At 44.7% G+C, this 25,816-nt stretch overlaps 1 protein-coding gene across 1 annotated transcript in view; it reads right to left on the bottom strand.

Annotated features, from left to right (window-relative positions):
* Window positions 1-4,372: 4,372 nt before the first annotated feature.
* ZBTB10 (zinc finger and BTB domain containing 10) overlaps window positions 4,373-25,816 on the bottom strand; it is a 592,770-nt gene continuing 571,326 nt past the window's right edge. Inside the window, exon 4 of the mRNA XM_044065781.1 lies at window positions 4,373-5,829. Coding sequence (XP_043921716.1) covers window positions 5,515-5,829 — 315 coding nt within the window. The 3' untranslated portion in view covers window positions 4,373-5,514. The remainder of the gene's footprint in view (window positions 5,830-25,816) is intronic.

The following is a 25,816-nucleotide window of genomic DNA, read 5'->3' on the forward strand; positions in this document are numbered from 1 at the left end:
TAGCTCAAGGCTGTGTTCTACAATGCCATGGTTAGTCTGCAGAGGGGGTAAGAATGTGTACCCCCTGGCTTATGTACCACATGACAGTGGTTGTCCGTCTTTACCATTAGTTGTCCTGGAAGAATGTGGTCCTTGAAGGCTGTCAGAGCATTCTGTACAACTAACATTTCCTTTTCATTTATGTGCAGGTGCATTTGACTTGGGTTCCATTTGTCCTGAATGCACTTCCCTGCCAGGTGAGCCCCCCATGCATAGTCTGATGCGTCTGTTGTTGATTTTGGCAGCAGGGGGTAATGTGAATGGTAGTCCTCTGTTTTGGTGGCAGGCCTCTGCCCACCAAAGGAACTCTAGGCAGAGGCAAGGTATGATAGGAATCCTTGCTTCTAAATCCTGTGAATGTTGACACCATAGGCTTTTGAGAAACCATTGTAGTTGTCTCATATGCAGCCTTGCATATGGAATTAGAAAAATTCAGGAGGCTATGAACCCCCCAAGGCTTGCAGTATTTGCCTTGCAGATAGCTGGGTTTTTGTGGCCACTTGTTTGAAGTAAATTGTCAAATGGATCCGTTTCTGTGTTGTGAGGAAAGCCATCTGGGAAGCTGTATTCAAGCTTGCTCTCAGGAATATAATTTGTTGACAGGGTACCAGGTGTGATTTCTTTTCGTTTATGGTGAACCCCAGACAAGTCAGTACTACTTGAACAAAGGCCAGATAATTCAAAAGAATGCCCTTGCTTTCTGCCTGAATTAGACAATCGTCCAGGTATGGGTATATTTGAATATTTCTTTGCCTGCAAAATGCAATGACTGGAGCTAGGCACTTTGTGAATACCCTGGGCACAGTAGATAAGCCAAAGGGCAGTGCAGAGAACTGATAGTGCATGTAGCCTGCTTTGAAGCATAGGTATCTTCTGCAAGACTCCCCGATAGGGATGTGCAGGTAAGCTTCTTTTAAGTGCAGTGCTGCTAACCATGCATCCTTAGCTAGCATAGGAAGCAGCTGGTGAAGAGTCAGCATTTTGAATTTTGGAATCACCAGAAAGGTGTTTAGAATAGAAATGTCCATAATCGGATGCCATGTATTACCTTTTCTGGGTACCAGGAAGAGTCTCGAATAGAAACCTTGTCCCTTTTCCTCTTCTGGTACCAACTGAATAGCCCCCATGTTTAAGAGAGAGAGTACTTGATTTTGGGCCTCTGCCCACTGATTTGGGGGTAGATCTGGCCACCCGCTTGGTGTTGGTAATGTGTGGAAGTGAAATCTGTATCCTTGGGACACTATTTAAAACGGTAATGAGTTCCCAGTTTTTGGCCTGCAGACCAATCTTTCCGCCTAAAGGAGCATTCATTTGGGAAGTGCTTGGAAGTGTTAAAAGCAAGTCATTGAGACAGTTTTCCATGGGGGTGGGTCTTACTACTCCCAGGTTGGGTGCAGAAACCCCCCACTGCCTAGTCTTGTGTCTCCCTTGGGACTGAAACCTGGGGTTTCCGCTGTGTCTGGGTTTGGCTTGTGAAGACCTGGAAGGGGCGGGAAAGGACCAATTTCTAGAGGGCCAGTACCTACTAAATCTAGGAGGCTGAACTTGTAAGAAATCTTTAACAGTTTGCACAGATTTAGCTTTATCTTCCATCTTTTTAAGAGCTTCCTCAGCCTTGTTGCCAAACAGGTGGCCCTGATTTAAGGGAGCATCCAACAATTTAGCTTTAACATGATCAGGCAAAGATTTCTCCTTAAGCCAAGCATGCCTTCTGAGCACAGTCCCAGTAACAACATCCCTGCAAGAGGCCTCTAATGAATCAAATCCACATTGCAAAGTATGTTTTCCAACCTGTTCAGCCGAATGCATAAAATTCTGTAATTCTTTATTTTCAGCAGTCAGGAATCAACATAATTTTCTGTTTAAGCAATCCAATAACATGTTGTTGATAGTTTAACATATGAAACTGGCAGTTTAAATCCCTAATGCCAAGGTTGCAGAAGTGTAAACTTTCTTACCCCATCTGTCCAGCGCCCTGGAGTCTCTATCAGAGGGGGGTAGGACTTTTTAGCAGTAGAAGCCTTAATGCCCTTGGGTCCCTGAGAAATGGTCTATGGATCCGCAGTAGGATTTTTAAAAAGGAACTTGAGAGAATCAGGAACCCTGTAATATCGGTCAGGTTTTCTGGGAGCAGGAGGCAAAGAATCAGGGGCCAAACTAGATTCTGAAAAGGCATCATCAACAATGTCTAGCACAGGAGGTACAGCTAAAGGCCTATGCTGAGGCAGAAGTAAGAAATCCCCAAGCCTCTTTTTTGAATCAGAAAAACCCTGGCTTTCCCAGTGGAAATGCTCCCTTAGAAAATGTAAGGTTTCACCAAAGGAAAAATCCTCTGGAGGGGAAGCATAGGGAATAGAGTCCTCTGCATCAGAATCCTCATAAGTAGATAAGGGCAAATCCAGATCATCAGAAAAATCAGAATCCTGGTCAAAAGATTCATAAACAACTTCAGCCCTAGGTCTCTCAGAAGGGGAAGGATGGCTTCCCCTGATTAAAGTTATAAGATCTTCAGCCATTCTTATAATTTGTTTTTTAGGCATAGAGGCCTGAGCATGCAGCCTGGGCGTCTGTTTCTTAGGCATGGTTCGAGATTTTGGCCTAAATGAAGAAGGCGGCATCGGTTTAATATGCTAATCCGTAGGCCTGAATACACCCTCAGAAGCTGGTGCCTGCACAGCGGCTTCGGACCCATCCAAGGTAGAGATATCCGCAGGTTCCACAGTTGAAGCATCTCGTGGCATACCACACTCAGAATGGGTCTCAGTAGAGGCCTGCGAGTCAAAAGTAGCCACATCAAGGGCTGCGAAAGTGCCTCTGAGTACTGGCGAACTGGCGAGTGGCTTAGGAGAAGCGTCGTCGGCAGCTTGACTCTGTTTTTATCTTTGCCTTTTTTTGGAATCCCGTTAGTCGGATGGCTGACATTTCTGGATAATTAAACTGAGAACAGAAATATTTAGAATCGAAAATATACTGACGACGGATAGTGTACTGCTTAAATAAAGCACAAAACCGACAGCAAGGCACAACGCGGTCAGGGCCTAGGCAAGGAATACATTACGAATGAAAATCTTTGAGAGGTATTTACTTTCCACAAGTAATGCAACTATTAACTGACTGACATCGGTAAGGAGCAAGAAAAAGTTTCCCCAATGGGGTACTTGACTATAGTTGAAGACTTTGGTTCTGAAACTCGAAAACGAAAATTTCAGGAGTCGGCTGACCGGCACTTGCGAACTGCTTCTGCTTTGGGCACCGCACAACAAGAAAGACTGATGTAATGGCGTCAGCTGCAAGTTTTATACCCCTGATGACCTGACGTCATGGAAGGACAGCAACCAATACAGGACCCAAGACTTTGTTAATCAGGCCGACTGAGGTCTACTGCCAGCAGATAACCCAAATGTAATGACTGCAACAGTGAAACACGAAGAACATCAGCACTGCAAACTTAAGTCCACCATCAGGTATTTTCAATACTTCCTATCACAGATGGGGAAAAGAGAGACCGCCTTGTTCCTTAAAGCCATCTCTTCGATCAAATCTTAGCTCCCAAAATATGCCTGAAGTAACACTGCTTCTTACTATGACTGACATTATTTTTTATACTGGTTTCCTGGCACTCTTCAGCAAGCACTCCTATGAATGGGCAATTACAAATTATGCTTAATGAAACAAAAACACACTTTCCTCAACTGGGATGGTATGAGATGCAACTCCATTCTAAGAAACACAAGCTCCTCAGCTCCAAAACGTTCTGTAAACCAACAATTTTGAAATTACTGAACTTTCAAGAAAAATAAGACCCAGTAAACCCGCTCTTAAAAAAAATCTCCATTTCTGATTCTAGATTTACCAGAAAGCAGTTTAAAAATTAATTTTTAACTTCCACAACAGTTTCAAGTGTCTGCATTGAATGTTCCAAGTTGTACACTGTGCTTCTAAATGCTAAGATACAGTCATTAAAAATATGCCTTTTTACATTTTCCACTGGTGGTGCATATGGTATTTAATATGGCCTAAACAATCTAAGGGCAAATTCTGCTCAACTGCCTTCTTAACAGAATGGCTACTTAATGCAATCATTAAACATGTTTACTACTTCACTGCTCTATAAAAATTGTAGAGAAGAGGGCTACTAAGCACCTTGCTGCCTTCTTTGGCAGGGTGGGGAGGTATTTCACTGTTATAGACCATTGTTTGCAGTAAAGCAGACAAGTGCACAAGCTCATATCAGATCTCTCATGCTGCAGAAACACAGACCTCATAGCACAGTGACACCAAACTCTGGCAAAGTCAGCTACTTAAAATAAAAAATGTTTGGAATGACCAGCTGTAAGCTGACTAGTATTTTGCTTTATTCAACCACAGAAGTCACTAGGCAAAACAAAGTGTTGAAACGTGAAAGCATAAACATCGTTTCCAGAACTACAGACTGAAGTGTGGCTCACTGGACTGTGTAAAAAGCAAATATTTCTGCCAAAATAAAATCCAGAGTCCACAGTATCAGGAAAACAGAAATACTAGTTTGAACTAAGAAGTTGACTAGTAAGAGCACAAATCATAACACAGACTTCATCAGAAACCTCAACAAATACAGCAGGAATGTTATGAAGCTCTTGAACAGTGAACAGTCACTTTCAAGGGGAAAATGCTTTACAGCATTACAAAGCCCTAGAAATGTGAAAGTTTTGCACATTCAAAGACTGTTTTAACGGAACTAAAATGAAAGTTGACCAACATTTAACCCTCATTCTACAAAGAGGGCATTACAGGAAGTTTTATAGTTAACAAAATAAAAAACAATGGTCTGCAAATGATGGAGCACCATGGTAATATGAATCCTTCCTCAGTGAATACTTAGAATCCAGCCACACACACACCTATCATAATTTAGTCAAACCGATAACATTATAGAATAGGAAAATATACATTTTTACTCTAACTATTTTTATAAAGCTGAAAAATGTTGAATCTCCGTACGTTCATACTGGCCCAATGATGTGCAAATAATAAAAAACTGCACTTTATCAGTCTGAGGGCACATCTGAACGCTCCAGCACAATTTCAAACTGTAATTCACCTTCGATCATTTGTCTTTCACTTTTAACTAAACTCATGTTGAAAATTGATACATTAAAGCATAACATTGCAATAATTCAATTATTGTTCTGATAGGAACCACATAACTCTATCCTATAAATAATAAAAAATACATTTTTCTGGTACTGATTGGAGATGCAACGACTGTATTATTCAAACAAAAGGCTGTATAATGTACAGTCCTGTGCAAATATCTTTCATTGTTAAAATTTTTTTTTTTTTTTGCTAAAAGCCTCTGTTTACCATTTTCACAGAAATACCATCATCGTATCCAGTACTGCAACAGGTTAACACACGCCCGGTCCAAATAAAAAAAAAAACCTTACATATCTGTGTAATGGTATCAGACCCATTTTGGAACAGTGTACTAGATCCCTAATCATCTAAAGTTACACAGACTTCTCCAGACTGTTCCCACTGAGATTGGTCATTTGGTTCTTCTCCTTCGTCCATTAAATCCTCGTCAACCTCGACTGCTAAGTTGTCAGTTTCCTCTTCTTCGTCTTCATCTCTAGGGAAATCTAAATCTTGTACTTGGTCAACACCTTCCCGATTACCCTGCTGAGATTTATCTGCACAGTCCACACACACACCATAGCGCCGAGAACCATGCCTAATTCCAACGCTTGCTGCCAACATGAAGATCTTCTTACACACCATGCATTTGTATTTTTTATCCTTCTTGTGTACCTAAATAGAAAAATGAAGTAAATTAGAACACAAAGCAACCCACACAAACTAGAGAACAAAACCACCAATGTAATTTTACCAAGCAGTAACATCAATTCTTTTCCTTTATTGAACCTGGAAGCCAAAGTCTGATTTTGTGCAACACATATTACATACATGCACTGCTACAGGTCTGTTTGTGATATAAGCAGTTGGTAGGCTGGAAGAGTGGTTACAGCTCAACTTATTTACCTTTACAAAACCTCAAAGTGGAAACCAAAGTCTGATAATGAATGCAGTTTTGTTTAGAAATGGACACATCCATAAAGTACAGTTTTGTACCTAGCATAAATGTAGATGTTAGAGTGCTAATACAGCTGCAGTCATAACAGATGGGTTTTCCTGTAGTCAGGCGGGTCCTCGGTCGGCCGAATTCCAAAGTCTAGGTCCGGCGTCGGATGTCGTCGCTTCTTCCCTGACGTCAGTGCGACAGGGGTATAAAAGAACCAGCCGATGCCATTTTCTTCAGTTTTTCTTGCCCCAGATGTCAGGTGCCCCCAGAAGGAAGGCAATACATAAATTTATGTAATAATGCAATGCAATATAATCAAAAAACAGTAGTTGCAAGCAAATACACCATAAAAGAATACCCCAATCAGGTTGTATGAGGAGGTGTTAGCCATTAGACCTGTCCCAAGAGGGGAAGGAGGGAGGGAAACCTGGACTGCAGCTGTATTAGCACTCGAACATCTACATTTATGGTAGGTACAAAACTGTACTATGTTCATCGTGCATACAGCTGCAGTCATAACAGATGGGTAGAATCCCAAAGCTAAAAAAGGGGTGGTAGGCACTAAGTGGAACTAGGAGGAGCCAGGATGCCCTGCAAGACTGCAGTGGCAAAGCCTGCTCTAGATTTGGAGTATAATGGTAGGTGATAGTGCTTGGAGAAAGTATGTACAGAACTCCCAAGTGGCTGCTTCCAAAATATCTTTGGTAGGAACCCCCCTGAGGAAAGCTGCAGAGGTAGCTGTGGCCCTTGTGTAGTGAGATCTGATGCCTGCAGGTACAGTTTTACCATGAAAAGAGTAACAAAATCGTATGCAGTGGGCTATCCATTTTGAGATAGTCTGTGTGGAAATAGGCTTCCCTTGAGCACCTGTAGCATAGGACACAGAGTTGCTCTGATTTTCTGAAAGGCTTTGTTCTGTCCAAATAATAACGTAGCTGTCTGGTCCAAGGAATGTAGTAGTCTCTCCCCTTTGTTTTGAGGATTAGGGCAAAAGGTAGGTAAGTGGATAGCCTGATTCAAGGCTACCCTGGATACTACCTTTGGCATAAAGGAAGGATTGATTCGTAAGGAAACTCTGTCCTGATGGAAAATGATGAAAGGCTGCACAGCCATGTGGGCTTGTAGTTCCGAAACCCTGCGAGCTGAGGTGACAGCCAGAAGGAAGGCTGTTTTTTCCAGGACAAATATTGCAGTTCTGTTGAAGCAGCTGGCTCAAAAGGAGGCAAGGTCAGTTTTTCTAGAATTAAATTGAGGTCCCAAGCAGGTACTGGTTGCTTCCTTGGGGGTTTTATATTCGTAGCCCCTCTGAGGAATTGTCTTAAGAGGGGGTGAGAGAATAAAGGAGGATCAGTGTTGTATTCTGCAGAAATGGCTGAGGCATGGATTTTGATGGAGGAGAATGAAAGTCCACTGCTTAGCATCTCAGCTAGGTACTGTAATTTTTGAGGTAAATTCAGTATTCCAGGATTCTGTCCCTTTTTCTGATTCCAGGCACAAAACAGTTTTCATTTTGCGGAGTAGGCTTTTCTAATAGAAGGCCTTCTGGCCTCCAAAATGACATCCTGCACCTCCTTGGAGAGTAGGGTCTGTTGTGAATTTAAGGAATCTTCCATGCGGCTAGATTGAGTGTTTTCAGCTGACTGAAGAGTTTTGAAGTTGTGCTGAGTCAGTAGAAGAGGCATTAGAGGCAGGATCCATGGTGGGGAATGAGTCAGGCTCCTCAGGAGTGGGTACCAGTGTTGTCTTGGCCAGTCTGGAGCAATGAGAATCATCTTTGGTCTGTCTGCTCTGGTTTTTAATAGAACTTTGGGCAGCAGAGGAAGAGGTGGAAAGGCATAAACTGTCACTGTTGTCCAACTGAAAGAGTGCGTCCACTTTCCAGGCCTGTGGATGAAAGGTCCTTGAGCAGAATTTTGTCAATTGGTGATTTCTGTGGGTGGCAAAGAGATCTATGTCTGGCCTTCCCCATGCTTGAATTATCTTTGTAAAAACTTGGGGATGCAACTTCCATTCGTGTGGATCTGTCATATTTCTGCTTAGGTTGTCTGCCAGCGTGTTTTCCTTGCCTGGCAGGTACTGTGCTTGAAGTTCGATTTGTAATTCCAGAGCCATGTTCCAAAGAGACATGGCTAGCCTGCATAGGGGATATGAATGGGTTCCTCCCTGTTTATGTACCACATTACTGCGGTGTTGTCTATCCTTATCAATAGCTGGCCTATATGCAGTAGGTCTTTGAAAGCCATAATAGCATTTATTACTGCTAGCATTTCCTTTTGATTGATGTATAGGTGCTTTTCTTTTTGGGACCATTTGCCCTGAATACACCGATCTGTCATGTGCGCCCCCCAGGCATAGTCCGAGGCGTCTGTTGTGATGACTTGATTTGCTTGAGGCTTGCAGAATGGGAGACCTGTGTTTCTTTGGCATGCTTGAGCCCACCACAGAAATTCCTTTGGAAGACATGGAATCAGTGGTATAACTGTTTCCAAACTGTGGCTGTGTTGAGACCATAAGTTTTTTAGGTACCATTGAAGTTTCCTCATATGCAGCTTTGCACATGGGATTAGCAGGATGCAAGATGCCATGAATCCCAGAGCCTGCAGGATTTTCCTTGCAGTCAGCCTGGTGAAGGTTGCCAGTTTTCTGAAGTATTGAGTTAGTTGCCCTTGTTTCTCTGGCGTGAGGTAGGCCATCTGGGTATTTGTATTCAAGCTGGCACCCAGGAAAATTATTGTTTGAGAGGGTATTAGCCTTGATTTCTTTTTGTTGACTGTGTATCCCAGAGAATTCAACAACATTATTACAAATGCCAGATGTTTCAGAAGTATGTGCTTGCTGTCCGCTTGGATCAGGCAGTCGTCCAAATATGGGTATATTTGTATCCCTTGAAGTCTGCAGAAGGCAATTACTGACGCCAGGCATTTCGTGAACACTCTGGGCGCAGTAGATAAGCCAAAGGGCAATGCAGAGAATTGATAATGGGTTGAACCTGCAAGAAATCTGAGGCATCTTCTGCAATCTTGTCTGATTGGGACATGCAGGTATGCCTCCTTGAGGTCCAATGTTACCAGCCAAGACTCCATGGGAAGAAGCTGCTGTAATGTGAGCATCTTGAATTTTGGTACGAGTAAAAATGTGTTTAGGATGGATAGGTCCAAAATAAGTCTCCAATCTTTGCCCTTGCTTGGTACCAGGAATAGTCTGGAATAAAAACCTTGACCCTGTTCTTGTGCAGGTACCTCTTGAATAGCTTTCATGTCCATGAGATCTGAAATTTGTTTTTGTGCCTCTGCCCTTTGATTGTGTGGCAGGTTTGGCATGCCTCTCATTTTTGGAAGGGTGTGAAAGTGGAATCTGTAGCCTCTGTCTATAATGTCCAGGATCCATTTGTCTCTTGTGACAATATGCCAATTTTTCGAAAATAATGCCAGTTTTCCACCTAAAGGTGCTGCCATTTGAGCCTTGCTTGGCATGCAAAGGGGAAAGTCATTGGTTCTGCTTTCTGAATGGCTGTGAACTATCCTCACCACCTCTTTGTGTAGGTGCTTGCCGTTGTCTGCCTCTAAATGATCCTTGAGTGTGCCCTCTACCCTCAGGTGCCTGTATCTACCTTTTTGGGGTCTGTCCGTAGCTGGAAAGGACCAATTTTTTGAAGGCCAATTTCTATTGAAACATGGAGGTTGTACCTGTAGGAAATCTTTCACTGTTTGCATTGATTTTGCCTTTTCCTCCATTTTCTTTAATACCTTCTCAGCTTTAACACCAAACAATACATCTTTTTGAAGAGGTGCATCTAGTAATTTAGCTTTGACATGATCGGGTAAGGTTTGCTCTTTGAGCCAAGCATGTCTACGTATGACTGGATCCTGTAACAGCAGCTCTACATGAGGCCTCTAAAGCATCAAAACCACATTGCAAGGTATGTTTACCCACTTGCTCTGCACTATGTAACAAATCCTGCAACTCCTTCAAGTCTGGTTGTTCAGGTTGTGACATTTTGCTTTTCAACTGAGATAACAGAAACTGTTAATACTTTAACATATGGAACTGACAGTTTAATGCCCTCATGGTTAAGGTGGCCGAGGTGTATACCTTTTTCCCCCACCTGTCTAAAGCTCTGGAATCTCTCTCTGAAGGTAATGGATTTTTGGCAGTGGAGGCCTTAATTCCCTTGGGACCCTGTGAAATAGTTTCTGGGTCAGCCACATGGCTTTTGTATAGGAATTGGTGTGAATCAGGAACCCGGTAATACCAGTCAGGCTTGACTGGAGCTGGAGGTAAAGAATCTAGGTTAAGGCTGGCCTCCGAATACACATCATCTAGTATGTCTAAGACAGAAGGTATAGCCAGAGGCCTGTGCTGAGGGAGCAAGAGGAAATCCCTAAGCCTTTTCTTCGAGTCTGAGTACTCTTGGCCTTCCCAGTGGAAGTGTTCCCTCAAGGTATGTAAGGTTTCCACAAAACAGTAATCCTCCGGGGGGGGGGGGGGGACAGAGGGAATGGACTCCTCTGCATCAGAATCTTCAAAAGGGGAGTATGAATGTTCCTGGTCTTCAGAATGTTCTGAAGTAATGAAGGCCTGGTCCGAGGAAGGGTATTCTTCCTCCACTCTGGGCCTTTTGTCCGAGGGGGGTTGAGAACCCCTGATATGAGTAATCAAATCCTCAGCCATTTTGAGCATCTGCTTTTTAGGCATGGGGCCTTGAGAGGGGCCCTGTGGAGCTTGTCTTTTAGTATGCATGGCTGCTTTAGACTTAGTGAAAGCCTTAATGGAAAAAGAAGAAGAAGGCCTGAAGACACCTTGAGAGGTGGCAGGCCTGTCTAAACTTTGAGTTTCCCCGACAAGAGTGGCTTCGGTATCTGTAGTCAGGAGGTGGGCTGAAGAGCCTGCGACCTCGGGCACAGAAGACACCGCCAATGAAGTGTCATCGGCAGTCAGGGGCTGCGTAGGCGCCTCGCTGAGAACCGGAGCACCTGTAGTCGGCTTTAGCGTGGTGTCGGTAGAAGTCGCGGACCTCGTATGTCAGTCCTTATCTTTATGTCTTTTACTCAAAACTGGAGTCGGAGTATCCGACGACATAATGTAATTAAACTTTTTGCCAAAATAGTGTTGGGTGAACTCCACCCGATGCTTAATAGTGCGTCTGTTGAATGTAGCACAAAGACGACAGGCCGAGACGTCGTGGTCTGGGCCTAAGCAAGGAATGCAGAGGGAATGAAAATCCTTTTGCGGTATTTGCTTCCCACATGAAATGCAATTATTAACTTTGACATCGGTCTGAGGCAAGAAAAGTTTCCCCAACGGGGTACTTAGCTTTCAAGAAGACTTCGGTTGAAAAATATTCGTAATCTCAGGAGCTGGCCGACCGGCACTTGCGAACTGCTTCTGCTTCGGGCACCGCGCGGCAAGAAAGACTGAAGAAAATGGCATCGGCTGGTTCTTTTATACCCCTGTCGCACTGACGTCAGGGAAGAAGCGACGACATCCGACGCCGGACCTAGTCTTTGGAATTCGGCCGACAGAGGACCCACCTGACGGCAGGAAAACCCATCTGTTATGACTGCAGCTGTATGCACGATGAACATCAGGGGTGCAGCCAGAAATTTACAAACTATATACGCAAGTATCATGCTTCACCCCCTCCGCCATAAAGGTACTTGTCATGACATAATACAGTGGTATACACAAACAAATAAGTCTCACACACACAGACACACACACACAGTATAGGTCTATGCAATAGCAGTGTAATATACAGTAAATATCTTCCTGATGATTGGCTTTTTTGTGGTAGTACATTCACTCACTGGCCAAAAACAGAATAGCTTTTGGTTACAATGTTGCTTTCTAACAAGGTTGTATTTGGCAGTTCAACACCAGTCTTTCAATGCAACCAAGTGAAAAAAAGCTGTGTTGCATATTAACTTATCTTCTGGAATACAAATGCGAGTTACATCTAACCACCGTGAGTAAGCAACACTCAAATTGTAGCAATACTAACCATAACTGTAACCCTAAAAAACATATCACAATCCCTAACTATAATCCTAAAACTAGCTCTAAAATTCTATCCCTACTCTAACCCTAAAACTTTATCCCCAACACTAAAGATTTTCAAATGACAAAAATGAATTACTTTGTTACTTACTGTGCCTACCTTCCATTTCACCACAGAAGTAGCACACTGTTCACATTCTTGTCATAACTAACAGCTGCACCATTTCTGCTCAGTCTGTACTGCTACCTAAAAGTAATCACACTTTGGTGGCAAGATCTAACAAGGCTAACAGTCATAGGCTGGCTGCGGCATGCAATTTGCTGATACCAAAGAAAATATTAATGCACTCGACACTGATCACTGGTGCACTGGCAGAAGAAAAATAAGAAGTTATGTACCTACCACAACGTTCCATGTCAGTTGTCTTCTTCTCGCCTTATTTCTTGCTGGATGGGTTCGGAGCCGAACCTCGGCTCCGACTCGGCCAATACTAAAGCTCGAGAGCTAATTCCACCGGCTCGAGGCTCCCCTATATCCCACAATGCTAGGCGGTAACTACTCAGATCTCGTTTGATAGCTAAACCAAGCAGTTCTGGTCTCCATAGTATGGAGAAAAAAGAACCCACCTCTATATAAACCTGAATGTAAGCTACACAAACATAAAAGGGGGAATAGAGGTGGTAGAACATGTGGGAAGGAAACTCCAAAGGAAGATCCCAAAATTTTCTATCGGTCTGTCCAGGCTAGGGGGAAGAAGGGTGGGACGCAAGAAAGAAGGCGAGAAGACGACAACTAACATGGAACGTTATGGTAGGTACATAACTTCTTAATGTTAAGTTGTCAATCTCGCCTTCATTCTTGCTGGATGGGACCGCGTCCCTAGCACCTTATTCCGGGTGGTCTATCGGAACAGACTCTTGAGAACAGTGGAACCCAAGCTGGCACGGTTTCTGGAGGCCATATCCAATTTGTAATGTAAAATGAAGGTACGAGGAGAAGCCCAAGTGGCTGCTGCACAAATGGAATCTATAGGCAGCCTGTCCTGAAACGCTACAGATGTAGCTAATGCCCTAGTTGAATGAGCTCTAGGTCTTGAAGGCAGTTTTTGATGTCTGATTTCATAGATGAAGGTAATTATAGAGGTAAGCCATCTTGAAAGGGACACCTTAGTAACTGGAAGGCCCAATTTCCCTTCCGCATAAGACAGGAAAAGTTGATCAGATTTCCTGAACTGTTTAGCCCTGTCTAAATAATATCTAAGTTGGCGGTGAACATCTAGAAAATGTAACTTTTGTTCCGACCTGTTGGAATAGTCAGGGAAAAATACTGGGAGATCAATCGTTTGGTTCAGATTTGTCTCAGAGGAAACTTTAGGTAGGAAGGATGGATTAGTCTGGAGGGACACCCTATCTTTGTGGAAAACTAAGTAAGGAGGACGACTGCACAGAGCATGAAGTTCAGATACCCTTCTAGCTGAAGTTATGGCTACTAGAAAAGTGTCTTCCATGAGAGCAGCTTAAGAGGGCATGAAGCCGCTGGTTCGAAGTGGGGGAGGATCAAGGATGCCAGAACCAAATTCAAGTCCCATTGAGGTGAGGGATCTTTGACTGTGGGCTTGAGCAGAAAAACACCTCTTAAAAAGGCTTTGCAGAGCTTATGGGACATGATACTGGAGTCGGAGACTCCTACATGAAAATTAGATATAGCAGCTAGTTGTACTCTAATGGTAGATGAAGAAGAGCCTAAATGGAAGAGCTCTGCCAGAAAGTCTAGGATAGACTGGATAGGTGCAGTGAAGGGGTCTATATTCTTTGATGCTGCCCAGAAGGAAAAACGTTTCCATTTACTATTATAAATCTTCCTGGTAGAAGATTTGTGAGAGGCTATCAGGATGTTCCGGACCGAATGAGAGATTAAGGGAAGCCTGGCTAGGGTAGGAATTGGAGAAACCATGCTGTGAGGTTGAGAGAATGAAGGGAGTGGTGCAGCTGGCCCGACTGGTGGGTCAACAGGTCTGGCACCGGGTCCAGATGCCATGGCTGCTCCAACAGGTAATGATGGAGGAACGGAAACCATATCTGTCGAGGCCAGTAAGGGGCAATGAGGATCATTGTAACTCTCAAGGCGATAGCTTTCTGAATTAATTGAGATATCAGTGGAAAAGGGGGAAAAGCATACAGAAGTCCCCGGGGCCAATCGTGGACTAGAGCATCTCTGGTGGGATGGTCTGGTAACAGGAAGAGAGTGAAAAAGTCATGACACTTGCTGTTTTGGGGAGTAGCAAAAAGATCGCAGCAAGGCTGGCCCCATCTTTGGAAGACTTCTTCCAGCACTGATTTCTTCAGAGACCACTCGTGGGGCATCAGAATGGCCCTGCTCAACTTGTCCGCAATCACGTTGGACTTCCCGGGAATGTGTGTTGCCATCAGAAAACGCTGAGAAGAAATCGACCACTGCCAAAGTCTGAGTGCCTCTCGACATAAGGGGTAGGATCTGGTTCCGCCCTGTTTGTTGATGTACCACACTACGGACATGTTGTCCGTCTGAATTGCAATAGTCCCAGTGGGAAGAGTCCTGAAGGGCTTGCAACGCTAAAAGCACTGCTCTCATCTCTGAGACATTTATGTGCAAGTGACACTCGAAAGGTTGCCACGTGCCCTGGACTGTCCTGCCCTGATAATGCCCCCCCCCCCACCCGATCAGGGCGGCGTCCGTTGTCACCGTGGCGACTTGGGGGGAGGAACGAAAGATCCGCCTTGGAGAACTTGAGGTGATGTGATCCACCAAGACAGGTGATTCTTGCATGATTGAGTTATTAATATGATGTGAGACATCGGGAGCTGTTGGAAGGACCATTGAGTAAACCGCATCCATTGGAGGATCCTCATGTGGAAACGATCTAAGGGGAGAAGGGTGATAGTAGCTGCCATGAGTCCTAATACCTTCAAGACTACCCTGGCTTTGACCTTGTTGCATTGTAATAGAAGGTAAACTTGTTTGCGGATATCTAACACTCTTTGCTCTGTAAGTCTGGCGGAAAGATTGAGTGTGTCTAAGGTGGCGCCTATAAAGGTAATAGATTGACAAGGCAGATTTTTCGAAATTTATTGAAATGCCTAGAGCCTGGCAAATTTGGATGGTGAAGTCTCTGGCTAGAAGCAGTTGATGTCTGGTGGTGGCGGTAAGGAGCCAGTCATCTAAATATGGAAACACCTGGAATCCTTGACGTCTCAAGTGAGCCGCGACCACCGCCATGCATTTGGTAAACACTCGGGGGGGCTGTAGTGAGACCAAAGGGCAGGGCTCTGAACTGGTAGCGACTGGCTCCCAGCCTGAAGCGGAGAAACCTCCTGGAGCGTCTGTGCATTTTGATATGGTAGTACGCATCCTGAAGGTCTATCGAGCACATCCAACTGTCCTGACCCAAGAAGGGTAGAATGGACTGTAGCGTGACCAACCGGAATTTTGTTTTTTATATATAATTGTTTAACTTGCTGAGATCCAGTATAGGTCTCCAGTTCCCTGTTTTTTTTGGTACCAAAAAGAATTTGGAGTAGATTCCGGATCCTTGCTGGTCTGCTGGGACTGATTGGATAGCTCTTTTTGATAGCAGCTTTGATATTTCTAGTGCTGCTTGTTCCCTTAGACTGGGTGGAACGTCTGGAAGGGATCCTTTGGGTTGGGAAGGGGTGTGAATAAAGGGAATTTTGCAACCCTCGGATATGATTGACTGTACCCATTTGTCTTGGGTGAGGGAAAGCCAGGCTTTTGGGTACAGTGATAATCTTCCCCCGACTGCCTCCGAAGGTGGACAGCCGGGCAGCTCCTCAGGGATGCTGAAAGGGTTTATCAGAGAAAGTTTCTCTGCTACCCTGGTTTTGCGGACCTCCTCTGCCTCTAGGGCAGCGTCTATTGTTATTCTCCCCTCTGCCTCTAGAGGGGAATCGACCTTGTGCGTCAGATGAGACTCCCTGAGGCTTGCGGAACCACATTTTTTCTCCCCTCTGACCTTTTGGATAAGGTCTAGAAGGGGTAGAAAAACAGACTCCCATGGCAGAGAGTCTTACCTTCCACCTCGCACCTAGTCACTGTATCCTTTCACCTGAGGACCAAACAATTTTGAGCCATCAAAGGGGGAATTGGTGAAGGACGCCTTGAAAGGGTCCGCAAAATTGCAAAGCCGCATCCAGGCGTGATGTCGTAAAGCTACACCTGTGCCTGCGGCCCTACTCGCCCCATCAGCAGCATATGAAATAAGCCGCATGGAGGAGTTAACAATCGAATTCAGGGTTGCCAACTGGGAGTTCATTTTGTCTTGGAACCCCTCAGCTGTTGGATCCTGTTATAGCCTCACCCATATCTCTGAGCAAATCTCTCTGGAGACGGGTGAAGTGACACAAGTAGTTCAGCGACTGCATTGAGAAGGTCGCTGACGAAAACATCCACTTACCGTACCTGTCCATGGTCCTAGACTCCTTATTAGGAGGATGGACAGGTACCGAAGGATCAGCTAACTCCTCCTTAGTGGCTGCGGCCACCACCATGGCATCAACAGAGACACCTTTTGATAGAAACTCTTTCTCCTTAGGGGCAGTAATACATTTTGATGGCCTCCTTGGGGTAGGTTCCACTGACTCAAAGGCCGTCCAAGCCTTCCTTGCCACCACTTCCATAAGGGGGTCAAAGGGAGGGGACACCCAGGAAGTGGAAGGGCGAGAGCCAAACACCTCAAGGTAAACTGAGTCGTCCTCTGAAGGGTTAAGGGTGGGCCAGTTCCCCCTCTGTTTCAGGATTTCAAGGATGTCAGCAAAGGAGACATACTCAGAGGGGGACTGAGGGGAACCTTCAGATTCCTCCAAGTCAGTGTCAGAGGTGATAGACTCAGGGGAGTCAATGTGCTTCCTCTTGCACTGTCTCTTCCGAGGAGGTTCTCCTACTGGATCAGGAGAGGCCTCGGAAGAGGAGGAAATTCCCAATGGGGAAACCTGAGGAGCTGGTTCTCTGCGGTCTGATACAAGGGGATGGGTAGAAATCACCGCAGGCACTGAAGAGAGAAGCGGGCGGAGCCGACTGTGGGGTAGACACTGGGTCTAGCACGCTCCGCATGACCTCGAAGGCGCCCCCATCAGGCAAGGCCGGAGGTCCCCGCTCCGAGGAGACAAGGTCCCCCCCCCCCCGGCACCGACAGGGACGGCTCCGAGGCCGATGTCGGAGCCGAACTCACCAGCGTCGATGCTCCGAGAGGGAGAACGGGGTCGGACAAGGGTCCAATGCCACTCGCCCCCTCGGAGCAGACGAGGGAAGCCCGGCGCCGAGATCCCTCCAATGAGGAAATCGGAGCAGACGACGGAGCCGAAAGGGAAGGTATCGGCTCCGAAGCACCGACAGCCACAGCTCCGATGAGCCCCGGCTCCGAACTCAAAGGAGTCGGAGGAGGAATAAAATCAGGGATGGAAATAGCCGCTGACTGTTGAGTAGGGCTATGCAGCATTTGGGCCAGTGCCTCGAACTTGAGAAGTCTACTCACCACCCTTTGTAAATCATGGTCGGACAGCCTGGAGGACCGAGAGGAGTGAGACCTATGGCTCCGTTCTGATAGAAGAGGAGATCCCGGCACCGAATGGATGGAGCCGATGGAAGGGGACCTAGACCTCTTCTTAGCAGGTGGCTCCGATAAGCCTATCGGAGCCGAATGAGTCTTGTCAACCTCGGCTCCAGCCGGAGCAGAGGTGATAGTATGAGATTTGGAAACATCGGCTCCAGCCGGAGCCGATGTCGAAGCCGATCTAATGCTTCCAGGGGACGGCTCAGAAACTGGAGCCGACGGTCTGGAAGTCTTAGAAGGCTTCCCCGACACAGACTGGGTCGGGGGGCCTTCAGGCTTTAACAAGCCACGTAATATCAATTTATTTTTGCGTTCCTGCAGGACTCTAGGGCTGAATGCATGGCATACAGCACATGAGTCCTGCAGGTGCAAAGGTCCCAGGCAATATACACAAGAAGTGTGACCGTCTGTCAGAGACATTTTCTGACAGCACGAATCACACTTCTTGAAGCCTGAGACCTTGGAGTCTTTAGACATCCTAACTCAGTGTAAAAACACAAGCACAACAGACAAACACACCCTTAAGCAAAAAATAAAAATTCAGTCACACTGAAGGACTAGGGGAAGGAGAGGGAGAGGGCCAAAGGCCTAAAAGTTAAGAAGGGAATAAAAAGGGATTTCAGACACTAGAGGGGGACCCGATTTAAACTAATGAAATACTATAAACAAAACTATGGTAAAAGGAAAAAATTAGGGGTTGAAATAGAAGTTTCTAATTAGAAAACTTACTAACCTGCCAGAGCCGGTAGAAGAAGCACCTCGTCAGCTAAGCGGCAAACGAGATCTGAGTAGTTACCGCCTAGCATTGTGGGATATAGGGGAGTCTCGAACCGGTGGAATTAGCTCTCGAGCTTTAGTATTGGCCGTAACCCATCCAGCAAGAATGAAGGCGAGATTGACAACTTAACATCAACCCTTAAATTCTGTCATAAGAATGATAAACCAGTAGAAAAGCAACTTAAAAAATTCCCTTAAAATGATACCCTGGTAGGAAGCTCTAGCAAGTGCAACGACCAAAGCAGCTTGTTAGACAAACCGTATGCAACCTAGGTGACAAAGCAGGCCAAATTGGAAGTTCATATGACTAAACACTGTCAAACAGCTTGACTCAAAACAGATAAATCAAATATGGATTGGAATTACACAGCCAATAATATCAATCATAGCCAAATGAACATACTGCAAACTCACAGCAAGACCAATTTCAAATCAGCCAGAACTGTTTTCCCATGTAACTATTTACTAGTGAATAGCATGTTTTCTGTTAATAAATGTGAAGACTGCATTAGTTACATACATTGTGTATGTTCAGTTATGTTTGGGGACCATGCACCTATTTGTTTATATATGAGAGTGCTGCTTTGCCCCCATCTACATAGTGAATGCACAAAGGATTGCACCCCTGCAAAAAAGCATTTGAAGGTATATGACATTTTCTATGAAATGTGCACTCATTGAATTATTTCAGCCTCATGTGAAGGTGTCATTGAGTGGAATTACATACATACACGTTCCTGTATGTATAGACAGACAAGAAAAAGAAGCTAAAAATGTTTTAAAAGCAATACAAAACTGTTTCTCATTATCAGTGCCATTACATTAAATGCAGTTGCAATGGACCTTCACAAACTGAAGGACAAAACAGAACTGATTCAAGGGACAATTGCTGCTGTAAAGCCAGCAAATGTCTTAGTCTAGTCTTGGCACTATTCAAAAATAAAATGGATCCAATTCCAAAGAATCCCCCCCCTCCAAAAAAGATCTTTCAAACCACAAGGTCATCCAAGTTTTCTCTCCTTGTCACAGGCTACAGGAGATTATACTGTCCCCACAGACAACTACCAGTGTATCCCTTTTAAAACTCAAAAGTTTAGAACAATTGTATCAGCCTACCATTACAAATAATATAAACCCGTCAACTTGCCAACCAAAATGGTGCACTATACCCATCACTGGCCAGAACCAGTTCAGCAATCCAGCAGGTCTCATCCCCCCATTCATGCTTTGAAAATAAAACTATAAAAAGTCAAAATTAAAATAAAATAAAAAAAAAAACTGCAAGATAGGCACAAGAGAAAACAACACAAAAAACACTGACAAAGCCAATAAAAGTAGTTCACTGTTTTACTCGTACCAAAATCATTTAGCACCTTTTGCTCACATCAGCCAATACTTTAAGAAGAAAGTGCTTACCGATTTGGGTATACATAAAACAGCGTGTGGCATTTACTGGCGTGTTAGTGGGACTTCACTGGAAAACAAAAGTGGTGTCTTTCATATTAAAGATAGAGTCTTCGATGATGAGCAAGGAATGCAACTGGTGCTGACTGAATGGGTCAGGGGACAGGGTCGGTTTGAAAACTGGCGTCCTCTCCCTGCCCTTAGCAAACAAGTTTGTAATGTGCTTTGTTCAGTCTAAATAAAATCTCAGCTGCCTATTGCACATCCATTGAATGCAGGAATCTCTCCCCTCTGTTCTGGGATGATGGAAAAATACATGGAGATGAACAGCCTGGTTCCAGGATAATTCTGTTACCAGCTTATGTGTGAAAGTTGGACTGGTACGTAACACAACCTTATCCTTAGGGAAGATGAGAAATGGTCCTTTGCATACAAGGGTCTGCAACTCAGACATTCTTCTAGCAGAATAACAGCCACCAAAATGACAGTCTTCTAGAAGAGGAATCTGTAGGGTGTTCAAAGCTGGCAAAGTGAACTTCTCTACAATGTAAATGAAGTCCCATGGTGCAGCAATCTCAGTCTTGGGGGGTCTCAAATGAGGACCCCCCCCCCAAACTCCTTTAATCTTAAACAGGGGTACAATTAAACACCTTTGCATCCTAAGATCTAAACCAGGAAACCGACTGTGCAGTGGTGCAGCAGTAGCATTGCCGCCTCACAGCAACAGGTTCTCCAATTCGATTCTTGGCTGGGGTTCCTTCTGTGTGGAGTGTGCATGCCCTCTGTTCGTGTGGGTTTCCTCCGAGTGCTCTGGTTTCCTCCCACATTACAAAGACGTGCATCTGAAGTGTTTCTCCCCGGGCCTCCACTGAAAATTGGCTTTGTTCTAAGTCGGACTTTCCCAGTTAACAAATGTTAAATAAATAAAAATAAACTACTTGCTTCCTGAGAGCTTTTCTCCAAAATACTCTACAGAAAACACACCATTATATTTATAACATCCGATAAATTATACAAATTAGAAAAAAAAAATGTAAAATATAGGTCTTTGGTGAACAATGAGCTATACACTGTTGTAAGCAGAGGTCTGTCTTAAATACTGACTGTATATTGCAGACTTATGAAAGAAAAATGTTATTTTGTTTGCCAAAACTACTAGTGTTATGGTCAAAAAAGAAGTTCTGTACTTAGCATAATGTTCCATGTGTGTTGTCCATCTTGTCCTTTATTCTCACTGATGGGTCAGATCCAATCCATCAGATCTGTCTCAGGCATTTCAAAAGCTCGAGGTCTTCAGCAAAGCTCATGGGCATCCTTCTTTATCAAGAATGCAACTCCTCAACTTCCACAGATCTTGTTTGCCCCTAGTACTCTTACAGAGGTAAGACAGAAAAATTATGTATAAATATATACCAGAATATACACCAGAGTATAAATTCTGAGACTATACGGCCCTGTAGTATCCAAATTATGCTACTCTGTCTCCCAGGAGTATAGCCATGGGGGCATGGAGGGAGGGTTGTGAGAATAAAGGACGAGATGGACAACACACATGGAATGTTATGGTAAGTACATAACTTTATGTGATGTTGTCAACCTCAACTTTATTCTCACTAAAGGTACCACATCCCAAGCAACCTGACTCTTGGGATGCTCATGGGAGAATATTCCTCAGAAAGTACAGTTGTGTACACCTACCATAAATGTACATGTTCCAGTGTATTCACTGTTGCAGTAATCGTACTTAGGTTATCTGCCCGCAGGTAGCCCTTAGTCAGCCCGAAAACCAGAGTCTTAGGATTTCTGCGTCGGATGCTGTCATCTCTTCCATGACGTAAGGTCGTCAGGGGTATAAAACATGCAGCAGACACCACTGCATCAGTTTTTCTTGCCCCAAATGTCAGGAACCCCCAAAATAGGAAGCTATTATATGGTGTAGACCACCACCAGTAAAAAGTAACTACCACTGCCATTGAAAATGGCCATAAGGAGTACAGGTAGAAAGGATAAAGAAAACCAGGGGGTTGGAGGGAGGGAAACCAGGACTGCAACAGTGACTACACTCGAACATCTACATTTATGGCAAGTGTACACAACTGTACTATGTTCTTCGTGTTTCACTGTTGCAGTCATCACACTAGGGTTGATTCCCAAAGCTTAGGAAGGGTGGAGGCAGTCAAGAAGTGTTAGGGCTGGCTAGCAGGCCTTGTAAGACTGCTGTAGCAAATCCAGCTCTGGACTTAGAAAAAATAAGTGGTAATGCTTGGTGAAGGTGTGTACAGAACTCCAAGTTGCAGCTTCTTGAATGTCCCTGGTAAGGACTCCCCTGAGAAATGCTGTAGAGGTGGAAGTAGCCCTAGTGGAATGAGTTCTGATCCCCTGTAGGGTAGGTTTTCCATGGTGCTTGTAGCAGAAATTGATGCAGTGTGCTACCCATTTGGAAATTGTTTGCTTTGAAATGGCCTTGCCCTCTACCCCTGTATCAAAGCTGACTAGCAGCTGGTCAGATTTTCTGAAATGTAGAACCTGAGCTGTCTGTGCATGTCCAAGGAGTGCAGGATCCTTTCACCTTAATTCTGAGGATAAGGGAAGAAGTTTGGCAAATGGATGGATTGGTTTAGAGCCACACTGGACACCACCTTAGGCATAAAGGATGGGTTAGTCCTAAGGGAAACCCTGTCAGTATGGAAAATAATGAAGGGTTCCACAGCCATTAGTGCCTGTAACTCAAGACACTTCTTGCTGAAGTTATGGCTAGAAGCAAGGCTGTTTTCCAAGAGAGAAATTTTAACTCTGCTGAAGCAGCATGTTCAAAAGGGGGAAGCGTGAACTTTTCCAGTACAAAGTTAAGGTCCCAGGCAGGGGTGGGAGCTCTCCTAGGAGGGCCTTAAATTGTTAGCCCCTCTCAGGAACTGTTTGATGAGAGGGTGAAAAAAAAAGAGGTGGCTCAGTATTATAATGAGCTGAGATGGCAGAGGCATGAATCTTAATGGAGGAGAAGGATAGGCCTCTATGCAGCAGCTCTGCTAGGTAATCCAGGATTTGAGGTAAGGAGAGCACTTGTGTCCCTTCCTTGAGACGGATTCCAAGTACAATATCTTTTCCACTTTTCAGCATAGGATTTCCTAGGACTAGGCCTTCTAGCCTCAAGAATGACGTCCGGCACCTGTTTTCTGAGGGTTATTGTTGGTGTATTCAGGGGATAAGCCAGGCTGCAAGGTTTAGGGTTTGCAACTGAGGATGCAAAATCTGTTCCTCCTGCTGAGACAGCAGGGAAGTTGTCTGATGTAAGTGCCAGGGTGGCACTGTTGTCAGACTGAGTAGGATTGGGCATCAGTGCTGGCGTGGCCAGTCTGGGGCAATAAGAATTGCCCTTGGCCTGTCCTGTTTGATCTTGAGCAGTACTTTTGAGAGGAGGGGCAGAAGGGGAAAGGCATAAATTGAGAGTTTTTCCCATGTGAAGGATACAAAATCCACCTTTCAGGCCCTGCTGTGAGGGTTCCTGGTGCAGAATTTGCTCAACTGGTGGTTCTCAGGGGAGGCAAAGAGGTCCACCTCTGGATTAGAAGTTTGAAGGAGTTGGATTTCAATTTCCACTCATGTGGCTCCAGTAGATGCCTGCTCAAGTCGTCTGCCAGTGAATTTTGTTTGCCTGGCAGGAATTGAGCTTGTAGGTGCACTTGGTTGCTCAAGGCGGTGTTCCACAGGGCCATGGCTAACCTGCAGAGTGGGTAAGAATGGGTTCCACCCTGCTTATGTACCACATAACTGTGGTGTTGTCTGTATCAGCAGGTGTCCAGGAAGGATTAGGTATTTGAAGGCTGTCAGAGCATTCTGTACAGCTAGCATCTCTTTTTGATTGATATGCAGGAGAATTTGCCCTGGGCTCTACTTGCCTTGAATGCATTTGCCTGCCATGTGAGCCCACCATGGATAGTCTGATGCATCTGTTGTCAGGGTTTGGGCGGCAAGGGGTTGAGTGAAGGGCAGTCCCTTGTTGTGGTTGCATGCTTCTGCCCACCAAAGGAACTCTGTCCTTAGCCAAGGTATGATAGGAATCACCGTTTCCAGGTCCTGATAATGTTGACACCAAAGACTTTTTAAGTACCATTGAAGCTTCCTCAAATGCAGTCTTGCATATGGAATTAGCAGAATGCATGAGGCCATGAACCTCAGGGCTTGCAGTATTTTCCTTGCAGACAGTTGGGTTTTGATAGCCATTTGTTTGAAGTAGTTTGTCAGATGGACCTGTTTTTCTGAAGTGAGAAATGCCATCTGGGAAATTGTGTCCAAGCTTGCTCCGAGGAATACAATCTTTTGACTGGGCACCAGTTGTGATTTCTTTTCGTTGATGGTGTACCCCAATGAACTGGGAAGACTTTTTACAAATGTCAGGTGCTGAAGTAGCAATTCGACTGTCCACCTGAATCAGGCAATTGTCCAAGTATGGGAAAATTTGAATATTTCTCTGCCTGCAGTATGCAATGGCTGGAGCCAGGCACTTTGTAAATACTCTGGGAACAGTAGATAAGCCAAAGGGAAGTGCAGAGAACTGATGGAGCATAGAGCCTGCCCTGAAACGTAGATATTTCCTGCAAGACTCCCTTATGGGGATGTGCAGATAAGCTTCTTTTAAGTCTAGGGTGACTACCCAGGCATTCTTGGCTAGCATAGGGAGAAGCTGTTGTAGGGTAAGCATTTTGAATTTTGAGACCACCAGAAAGGTGGTTGAGAATTGATAGATCCAGGATAGGGTGCCAAGAGCCCTCTTTTCTGTGCACCAATAACAGTCTTGAGTAGAAACCCTGTCCTCTTTGTTCTACTGGAACGGGTTTAATAGCCCTGATATTGAGAAGAGAAAGTATATGCTTTTGAGCCTCTGCCCACTAGTTTGGAGGAAGGCCTGGAAACTCACTTGGGGTTGGGCACTGAATGGAAGTAAAATCTGTATCCCTGGGATACAATGTTTATAACCCATCAGTCCTGAGTAATGGGGTAAGTTTTCCTCCTAGGGGTGCAAGTAATTGGGCATGGCTAGGAAGGATAATCGAAAAGTCATTGTGAACTTTTTCCATAAGGGGGTGACTTACCACTCCCTGTTTTTGAGGTGGGAGCACTCCATTGTTTAGATCTCTGCATACCCCGAGACTGTAGTCTTGGTGGTCTGTTTCCCCTGGGTTTGGACAGAGAAGGCATGGAAGGTGCTAGAAATTACCAGTTTTCAGAAGGCCAATGCCTACTGAATCTAGGTGGCTGCATCTACAAGAATTCTTTGACAGTTTGCATAGATTTAGCTTTTTCCTCCATCTTTTTAAGAACTTCTGTGTTGGTGCCAAACAAATGGTCCTGATTTAAAGGAGCGTCTAGTAATTTTGCTTTGACATGATCTGGCAAGATTTGCTCCTTCAGCCAAGCATGCCTTCTCAGTACAGACCCAGTGACTGCAGCCCTGCAAGATGCTTCTAGGGCATCAAAACCTTAGTGCAAAGTAGGTTTACTAACTTGGTTTGCAGAATGCATTAACTCTTGCAAATCTTTATTTTCTGCATAATCTGTAAGTAACACCATTTTTTGTTTAATTAGTTCCATAATATGTTGCTGGTACTTCAACATGTGAAACTGGCAATTCAATGCCCTGATGGCAAGAGTTGCAGAGGTATATACCTTCTGACTCAGTCTGTCTAAAGCTCTGCCTGAAGGGGTAGGGTTTTTGGCTGTAGTAGCCTTAATGCCTTTAGGTCCCTGGGAAATAGTCTCTGGATCCGCAGTAGGATTCTTAAAAGAGAAATTTGTGAGAATCAGGTACTCTGTAGTACCGGTCAGGTTTTCTAAGGGCCGGTGGTAAAGTGTCTGGAGTAAGACTGGATTCTATGAAGACATCATCTACAATATCCAGGACAGGAAGTATAGCTAGAGGCCTGTGCTGAGGCAA

The sequence above is a fragment of the Protopterus annectens genome, chromosome 3.part0 (assembly GCF_019279795.1).
Source record: "Protopterus annectens isolate FY-2018-M chromosome 3.part0, PAN1.0, whole genome shotgun sequence".
Taxonomy (NCBI): Eukaryota; Metazoa; Chordata; order Ceratodontiformes; family Protopteridae; genus Protopterus; species Protopterus annectens.